Here is a 9,247-nt window from a genome sequence, read left to right on the forward strand (position 1 = left end):
GTGTGTGTGTGTGTGTGTGTGCGCGCGCGTGTGTGTTACACGCATTAAAGACTTTATGATGCTAAATGTGATTTGAATTGAATGTAATGACACTTAAACACTTTGCACATTGGCGTATTTCTGTGACTTAATAATGTAACTGAATCTGTAATACGACACATGTGTGACATGTTTACAGCGTGTTTTATGTGTAGAAGTCAGTGACGTCACTGTCTCATGACGATTTGCATATTTGAGGTTGTTTTTCGTGGATTTGTATTTTTCCATAAAGGTGAAGAAGCCCCCCCTCCCACACACACACGCGCCCACACACACACACACACACGCACGCACGCACACACACACACACACACACACACACACACACACACACACACACACATAATAGATTCCAGGACCAGGTCCAGAGCGGCCCCCTTACCGTGGGTCTCTTCCAGGTGGCTCCCCGGGTCTTGTGGGAGCTCCGGCCCAGCTCGTTGAAGCCTAGGGCCTCCGGGGCCGCGGGGAAGGTGGGGTCACAGAAGAGTTTGCCGGAGCTCAGACATTGAGCCCGCAGCGCGCTGAAGTCCTGGTTCAGGTACCGAACCGCGTTCGCGTTGGTCCCGAAGCCCGCGGCCAGAGCCCGCTTCTTCGCCAGAGTGGACGCCACGCCGGACATGATGGACACGGAGACGGAGACACGGAGTTTGACACAAGAACAAACTTCTGATGCGCAGATTTTCTGAGAACAAACCTCCGCCCCGTTAGAGGAAACACCCCGCGCCCCCTGCTGCTCAGAGCAGAGAACTACAGCTGCTACAGACTCGACCTCTGTCTCTGTCTCTCTCTCTCTCTGTCTCTCTGTCTCTCTCTCTTTCTCTCTCTCTCTCTCTCTCTGTCTCTCTGTCTCTCTGTCTCTCTCTGTCTCTCTCTCTCTCTCTCTGTCTCTCTCTCTTTCTCTCTCTCTCTCTCTCTGTCTCTCTGTCTCTGTCTCTCTCTCTCTCTCTGTCTCTCTCTCTCTCTCTCTGTCTCTCTCTCTTTCTCTCTCTCTCTCTCTCTCTGTCTCTCTCTCTCTCTCAAAGTTAGTAACAGTTTGGGGTAAACAGGTTATACAAGATGTGTGTCTGTATGTATGTGTGTGTACATGTGTGTGTCTTCATTCACTCTCTGTTAAATGTACTCATTTCTGGACATGCACCTCCAGCGCTCCCTTGTGGACACAGTTGTGCTCACGCCTCACAGCACTTCCTGTTCCTGTTCACTCTCAGTGGGCTCAGTTTGCACTGTTTATCTCCTTGTTTGCTTTATTAATAATGTACACAGACTTAATCTCACACACACCTGAAAGCTCCTCCCCATGTCACCGGTCAGCCTTTATACCCCAAACACACACACACACACACGCACACTAACGTCTCATCATGTCCAGCGTGGTGGCCTGTTTGGCGAAGACGAAGGCCCAGGAGGACGAAGGTGCAGGCAGTCAGGCCAACGCCGTGGCCTTCAACCAGCAGGACCTGGAGCAGCTGAGGAGCCAGTGCCTCCAGGCGGGGGCGCTGTTCTGTGACCCCTCCTTCCCTGCAGACTGGAGCTCACTGGGTTACAACCAGCTGGGACGCTACTCGTCTAAGACCACCGGGGTGGAGTGGAAACGACCCAGCGTGAGACGCACACAGAGACGCACACAGAGACGCACACAGAGACGCACACAGAGACGCACACAGAGACGCACACAGAGACGCACACAGAGCCACACACAGAGACGCACGCACGCACGCACACACGGACAAATTGACTGATTGATTGATGATGATGATGATGATGTAACCTCAATGCTCTGTCGTCCAATCAGGAGCTGTGTTCTAATCCTCAATTCATCATTAACGGAGCGAAAAGAACAGACATCTGCCAGGGGGCGCTAGGTGATGGAGCACACACACACACACACACTCCAACACGCACGCACACACACACACACTGGAGCTGGATATGTTTGTGTTCTGCAGGTGACTGCTGGCTGCTGGCCGCCATCGCCTCCTTGACCCTTGACCCCCAGATTCTGACTCGAGTTGTTCCTCCGGGACAGAGCTTCACCTCAGACTACGCCGGAATTTTCCACTTCCAGGTGAAATATCACGATACCTCAGGTATGGGAGGGGCGGAGTCTGCAGAGGAAATGACATCATGGCGTGTTGTCTGCAGCTGTGGCAGTTTGGCGAGTGGGTGGATGTGGTGGTGGACGACCGTTTGCCCACCAGAGACGGAAAACTGCTATTTGTCCACTCGGCCGAGGGCGGAGAGTTCTGGAGCGCCTTGCTGGAGAAAGCCTACGCCAAGTGAGAGCAGTAGACCAATCAGTGTTTACTCAGCAAACATGTGGCCTCCAGCCCAGCCTAGAAGACAAACAGAGACGCTGAATCACTGAACCTCTGCTGACAAACGCACATTCAAGTTCAGCTCGACAGGTCAGAAGGTCGTTAGGTAGGAAGACAGGTAGGTAGACAGGTAGGTAGACAGGTTGGTAGACAGGTTGGTAGACAGGTTGGTCAGTAGGTCAGTAGGGTTAGTAGTAGATACATCAGTAGTTAGGTAGTTTGGTAGGTTTGTATGTAGGTAGGTCAGCAGGCTGAGTAGGTACACAGGTCATCTGGTAAACGGGTCAGTAGGTAGGACAGTAGGTAGGTGCGTTTGCAGTGAGGTCAGAGGGAGAGCAAGGTCAGAGGTCAGAGGTTCTGATGAAATGTAAAGTTTTCTCATTTTATCTTTGTTCATTTGTGTGAAGTAAACACACATGTACATCAATGTGTTGAAAATGCTGAATAAACTAATGAATGAAAGGTCAAATTTGAAGTTGACATATAAATATTTCTCCTTAATGCAATCTTACACAGACATTTCACAATAAAAGCCTTTGTCTAAATACATCCTGTCCCATTGTACCTGTGCAGGGTGAGCAGCTCATACGAAGCTCTGTCCGGAGGATCCAGTACCGAAGGGTTTGAGGATTTTACTGGAGGAATCGCAGAGAGCTTCAACCTAAGTAAGGCCCCGCCCACTCTCTTCAACATCATGAAGAAAGGGCTGACGCTGGGATCCCTGCTGGGCTGCTCCATCGACGTAATGGCAACATCTACAAAACCAGTTCATACTTGGACCCAGAGTCCTATGAGACAGAGACTAGAGAAGAAGTGAGACAGAAGTCCGAGACTGACTCAAGGGCCCTGTTTGTTTATATTTGTATGTTGTTGTTTGTCTTTGATTTGTGCACAGATTAGCAGCTCATATGAGACGGAGGCCATCACAAGTCAGAAACTGGTGAAGGGTCACGCCTACTCCATCACTGCGGCTCAGCAGGTAAGAAAGACACAAGGCTATCAGTGTGACCTGACAGAATGTGGCTGCACACTGAAGCTCCTTGGGTCAAAGCTGAAAAAGATAGCAGATAAAGCAGATTTCACCTGTGGTCCCTGCAGGTTCATTGTCGTGGTTCTCCAGTGCAGCTGGTGAGGATCAGGAACCCCTGGGGTCAGGTGGAGTGGGCCGGAGCCTGGGGCGACAAGTGAGTACTGGGAAGGGGACTAGATCCCTACCCAAATGTTGTCCAGTCCTCCGTTTTGCCTTGTTTCAGGGAGTTTAGCTGGGAATCAATCCAGTGAATAGAGCAGGTGGTACAGTGCCACCTACAGGCCATCAAACGCAACACCCGGAAAGAACCAAATGATTGGTTTGTAACCTTCAACCAAATGTCACTGACATCTGTCAAAACAGTTCTGTGATGCAGCAAAGTAATGATTGATTGTTTGATTCCCTCACAGGGTTTCAGACCCCAGAGTTACAGTTGTGATCTTACAAACCTTAACAATCTTCCCAACCCTCTGTATGAGGTCATGGATCTCTAGCCTATAGTAACTTCCTGGTCCTTCTCTCCTCAGTCAGCAGCTGTGTGATGAAGCAGCTGAGAGGATGTAGATCAGATAAACATGCAGGGCATCGTGAGGAGAAACAGTGGAAGAAGAACCGAGATGTGAGGAGGAGTTAGCCTCATTACATCATCACACAGCTCACTGAGTGAATCCAGGAGATATGTTGAGCTTTTATTGTGGAGGGCAGAACTTCTATTTTGGTGCTGTAGAAAAAAGAACAAGTTTTCAGACTTGAAGAAGCTCACATGTTCCCATCAGGTCAGAGGAATGGGACTCAGTTCAGCCGGAGGAGAAGTTGAAGCTTGATCACTCAGTGGAGGATGGAGAGTTCTGGTAGGCTGATGAAAACAAGCAACAATTTTTATTTTGTCTTAGAGAAAATTAGCTGTTCATTAATGTTTTGATCACTGCAGGATGTCCTACTCCGAATTCCTGACTCAGTTCTCCCGCCTGGAGATCTGTAACCTGACGCCCGACACGATGACCAGCAACAGAGCCGGCCGCTGGAACTACTACAACTTTGAGGGCACATGGCGGGTGGGCTCCACAGCTGGGGGCTGTAGGAACTATCCTGGTACGTGCAAGTATACATCCAGATCGTTAATCTCATTCCTTCATTTTGGGAACTGTGGGGAGGCTTCTACAGGAAACACCTTTTCTAGATAAGGACGCAGGAAGGGTGACTGACCTGTCCTGCTTCCTGTCTGATGGATGAATGGCAGATGGCATCAGGAGGAGGCTTCACAGCCATGGGTTTGTTTCCTCTGAAGGACCACAGAGCCACTGAAGTGATACTAGAACAAGGTTTTTGTAATGGATCTGGCATTGAACAGAGAGCCAGTGTGGGATGAGGGCGGGGGTGATGTGGTCACATGATTTGGTGTGGGTACTGATCCGGGCAGTAGAGTTCTGGATGATTTGAAGCCTGTTGAGCAGTTTGATGGGGAGGCCAGAGAGAACAGCAGTCAATGACCAAGACTTCAGTACTATATTTGGACAGGGAGGGGGACACGACACGCCTGGACAAGACAGGACAGCCGATGGATGAATGGACTGATTGTACTCTGTCCTCTGTGCAGCCACGTTCTGCTCCAACCCTCAGTTCGTAATCCGTTTGGAGGACGTGGACGATGACCCTCATGACGGTGAGGATGGCTGCACTGTGCTGATTGGTCTGATGCAGAAGGACACACGCAGGGAGAGACGCTTCGGCCGAGACCTCAACACCATCGGCTTCGCCATCTACCAGGTCCGAATGCAATTCTGTCCGTCTGTTGTGCTTCCTTCCTTCCTTATTTTCTCTGTCCGTCTCTTGCTGACGTGTCTCTGATGTTGTGCCTGTCTGTCCACAGGTTCCTAATGAGGTGAGTTCCACGCCTGCTGCTGCCTTCAAGAACATTGTATGAGACAGAAAGTTTAAAACAGTTTAGGCTCACAGAGTCAAAGTTTGAACCAGAGCACTGATTAAGGTCAGAGGTCACATAAAGTGTCAAACACACTCAGGAGTTGACATTGACGTTGTCCTTTGTGAGCAGTTTAAGGGTCGCACTAACGTCCGCCTGGGCCCGGACGTCCTGCTGAGGAGCTCTGCAGTAGCACAGAGCCGAACCTTCATCAACCTGAGGGAAGTGTGCGACAGATTCAAACTACCACCTGGAGAGTATGCCATCATCCCATCCACCTTTGAACCGCACAAGAAGGGAAGCTTCGTCCTCAGGGTCTTCACCGAAAAACAGGCCGATGCAAGGTCAGAGTGAACAACAGTGGGGGGTCGGTCAGGAGAGGGACAGACAGAGAGAGAGAGAGAGAGACAGACAGAGAGAGAGAGGCAGACAGAGAGAGAGAGACAGACAGAGAGAGAGAGACAGAGAGAGAGAGAGAGACAGAGAGAGAGAGAGACAGAGAGAGAGAGAGAGACAGAGAGAGAGAGACAGAGAGAGAGAGAGAGACAGACCGAGACAGAGAGAGAGAGAGAGAGAGAGAGACAAAGACAGAGACAAGCAGACAGTGAGAGTGGGGGGTCGGTCAGGAGAGGGACAGACAGAGAGAGAGAGAGAGAGACAGACAGAGAGAGAGAGACAGACAGAGAGAGAGAGAGAGACAGAGAGAGACAGACCGAGACAGACCGAGACAGAGAGACAGAGAGAGAGACAGACAGACAAAGAGAGAGAGAAAGACAGACAGACATCAAAAACAACAAAAATTTAAATATTTTGAACATCAGTTTCTTATCGTGAACATAATTAATGTTTGAATTTTCATTTCTGTGGTTTCAGCCCGATGGAGGAGGATGTGGACGCAAACATACACGAGGTTCGTTTGGTTTGTTTCTGTCAGTAAACCACCTAAAAATCTAAATGTGCTTTTCTGTTTAATTGAGAAAAACGCATCATTTCACAAATGGAACTTTGAAGTTCTAATGAATGACTGAGGTGAATCAAAGGGAATGTTTGTGTTTACAGGCTGAAATAGCAGAGACGGATGTGGACCCTCACTTCAAACGTCTCTTCATCCAGATCTCAGGAAATGTAAACCTCTTCGCTTTGATGATTTCCAGCTTGTCGACAGGATCATAATTATTTATTGATTTATTAATTGATTTATTCTGGCAGGACTCAGAGATTTCAGCATACGAGCTCCAACAGATTTTGAACAAAGTCGTCACTCAAAGTAAGAAAGTTTTCAATTCAGTGGGAAGAGTTTTTACCCTGCACCTTTTCAAGACAAAAATAATTTGAATGAATAAAAAAAAAGTGAAAACGTGAAAGTGAAAACCTCCATACTCACCAAAGGATCAGATGTAAAAACTGATGGCTTCAGTCTGCAGACCTGCCGCAACATCATCAGCCTGCTGGATGTATCCTTCAATCACTCATCAATACAGAAGTCAATCAGTTACTAACACATGTCAACACTAATGAGACAGGTCAGACAGGTGGTTACAGACAGACAGACAGACAGACAGACAGACAGACAGACAGACAGACAGGTCAGCAGGGTGGTAACAGACAGATCAGACAGATGGTTACAGACAGACAGACAGGTCAGCAGGGTGGTTACAGACAGGTCAGCAGGGTGGTTACAGACAGGCAGACAGGTCAGCAGGGTGGTTATAGGCAGACAGACAGATCAGACAGATGGTAACAGACAGACAGACAGGTCAGCAAAGTGGTTACAGACAGGCAGACAGATCAGCAGGGTGGTTACAGACAGGCAGACAGGTCAGCAGGGTGGTTACAGACAGACAGACAGACAGGTCATTAGGGTGGTTTTTCTCTTTGACGGCTCTCAGGTGGATGGCAGTGCCAAGCTTGGTCTAGTGGAGTTCCATGCTCTGTGGAACAGGATCCAGAAGTTCCTGGTGAGGAGCAGTGGTTTAGGTTCTGGTGGTTTGGTTCTGATCTAGACTGATGGATCTGTTTTCAATCAGGACTCTGTATGTTTTGAATGAAATATGAAACGGTGATTGTTAGATCTTTAATACATTTTTCAAACACAAATTAAATACTTTTTTCTCTCTTTGGTGTTCCTGTAGGAAATCTTTAAGAGTCACGACTCAGATGGCTCTGGTACCATGAGCAGCCATGAGATGCGGGAAGCTTTGGCCCAGGCTGGTAAGACCTGTTCACTGCTGAGACCAGAGGGGCTTCAGTGTAGAGGTTTCAGGGCTTAAGAGACATCTAGGAGGCTTTTGGTTTCTGGGGAGTCCTGTTAAGATGTGAATTTCTGAAGGTTTTAAGAGTCTTTGACATGAAAAAGTACTGAGAGAATGTTCTTCATAATTGATCCTTACCAGCTGTACCTGTGCACTATTGAGGTCCTAAAAGGGTTTCCAAACTACTTGGAAGAGTTCCCAGGTTTTCCAAAGGGTGCATGGGCTACTTGACGGGGTTTCCAGGGGATCTAAAAGCATCCAAGTGTGAAATGTGCTTTGTGAAGGTGCTTCAGTGTTTCAGGGTTTCTTTGTGATCGCTAAGAAAGTTCAAGGTTTCTAAAATGGTTTTCGGGTTTCAAGGAGCCCCTAAAGATTCACCTAGTGCTGTTACAACATAACTGCATGGACCTCAGGTCTGTTTGGTGTTTAGGGTTCCAGGTGAACAGCATCGTGATGCAGGAGATCGTCAGTCATTATGCTGACGCAAGCTACGCCATCGACTTTGACTGTTTCATCGGCTGCCTGATCCGTCTGGAGATGCTCTTCAGTGAGTAACAACAACAAACCAAGAACCAACCAGAAAGTGTCAGGAAAAGAAAATGATACATCAGATGATAAACAACACATGAGAGAGGAAGAGAGGGGTGGCAGGAGAGAGAGAGGCAGAGAGAGAGGGAGGAAGCAGGTGAGACAGAGAGGGGCGGGGGGCAGGAGAGAGAGAGGCAGAGAGAGAGAGAGAGAGAGAGAGAGCGAGAGAGAGAGAGAGAGAGAGAGAGAGAGAGAGAGAGAGAGAGAGAGAGAGAGAGAAATACGTAAATTACAGATGTAGAACAGAAGTATTTCTGTTTTTTTCTCTTTCTCTTCTTCTACAGAAATGTTCCGAACACTGGACAAGAAGAAGAACGGCAGGATTGAAGTGAACATCCAGCAGGTAAAGTATAAATACAGTAACAGTACAGTGATACTGTGCTGGGGGAAAGGTAACAGAAAACATTCCTTGTTGGACTTCTTTTCGACCTGTTACTCTGCCTGTTCCACATATTTCCCTCTGTTTTCTCTGCAGTGGCTCTGTCTCGCCCTGAACTGACTCTACAGATTCCAGGAGCATGCTGGGAGAACACAAAGTGAAGTTAAATAAACACATACAAAATAATTACACTCACTTTTGGTGCAACAGAATAATGAGACAAACTAAATTCACTTTAAATCTCTTTGGAAGGAAATGATTCATTGAATAATTGTAAAATGGAAACCTCCTATTGTCATTATGACTAATACAACAAGTTGATAACATAAAGAATGTGTGTGTTTGTGTGGGGGGGTGAGTGTCACGCCCTCACTACTAAAACCGACATGACAGGAAGTCCTGTAGTCCTTAAAAATAAAAGCCTGGGTGTGTAAAATGTGTTTTTTTTTCATTCTTTTTGGAGATGATGAAATAAGAAAAATAATCTCTGTATTTTTTATTGTTATTATATATATATAATATTATATATATTAATATGATAAATCCAGATGTTGATTCTATTGGTTATTTTTCACATGGAACAATTATAAACGTTCTGGAATTTTCATTTCTTAAATTGTTCATGTTGATACCATCATCACCATCATCATCACCATTATGACCGTCATTTTGAAATCACACGTGCACAACTGAACAGTGTGGCCATATGTTTCATCACTTTGA

General features: G+C 47.3%; 2 protein-coding genes across 2 annotated transcripts in view; one reads left to right on the forward strand and one right to left on the reverse strand.

The window, feature by feature from the left end:
- Positions 1 to 768, reverse strand: part of LOC143017390 (calpain-2 catalytic subunit-like) — a 9,272-nt gene extending 8,504 nt beyond the window's left edge. The window contains exon 1 of the mRNA XM_076172091.1: positions 422 to 768. Within this exon, the coding sequence (XP_076028206.1) occupies positions 422 to 658 (237 nt within the window). The 5' untranslated portion in view covers positions 659 to 768. The remainder of the gene's footprint in view (positions 1 to 421) is intronic.
- A 630-nt stretch (positions 769 to 1,398) lies between these two features.
- Positions 1,399 to 9,237, forward strand: capn8 (calpain 8). Its single transcript, XM_076172105.1, has 21 exons — positions 1,399 to 1,640; positions 1,832 to 1,901; positions 1,986 to 2,104; positions 2,182 to 2,315; positions 2,928 to 3,096; positions 3,250 to 3,333; positions 3,453 to 3,538; positions 4,161 to 4,235; positions 4,316 to 4,476; positions 4,982 to 5,151; positions 5,255 to 5,266; positions 5,438 to 5,649; positions 6,179 to 6,215; positions 6,365 to 6,430; positions 6,515 to 6,572; positions 6,695 to 6,759; positions 7,195 to 7,263; positions 7,438 to 7,516; positions 7,988 to 8,104; positions 8,430 to 8,488; positions 8,621 to 9,237. Exons 1-21 carry the CDS (start codon positions 1,401 to 1,403, stop codon positions 8,642 to 8,644), a joined length of 2,106 nt encoding a protein of 701 aa, XP_076028220.1. The 5' UTR covers positions 1,399 to 1,400; the 3' UTR covers positions 8,645 to 9,237.
- The last annotated feature ends 10 nt before the right edge of the window (positions 9,238 to 9,247 follow it).

The sequence above is a fragment of the Genypterus blacodes genome, unplaced genomic scaffold, assembly GCF_046128005.1.
Source record: "Genypterus blacodes isolate CSIRO-AG114 ecotype Tasmania unplaced genomic scaffold, CSIRO-AGI_Gbla_v1 ptg000282l_1, whole genome shotgun sequence".
Lineage (NCBI taxonomy): Eukaryota > Metazoa > Chordata > Actinopteri > Ophidiiformes > Ophidiidae > Genypterus > Genypterus blacodes.

Coding starts and splice junctions, on each gene's coding strand:
- capn8 (XM_076172105.1), top strand. CDS start 1,401: ATGTCCAGCGTGGTGGCCTGTTTGGCGAAGACGAAGGCCCAGGAGGAC. Junction 1,902..1,985: donor CATCTGCCAGGGGGCGCTAG/GTGATGGAGCAC, acceptor TGTGTTCTGCAG/GTGACTGCTGGCTGCTGGCC. Junction 4,477..4,981: donor GGGCTGTAGGAACTATCCTG/GTACGTGCAAGT, acceptor TCCTCTGTGCAG/CCACGTTCTGCTCCAACCCT.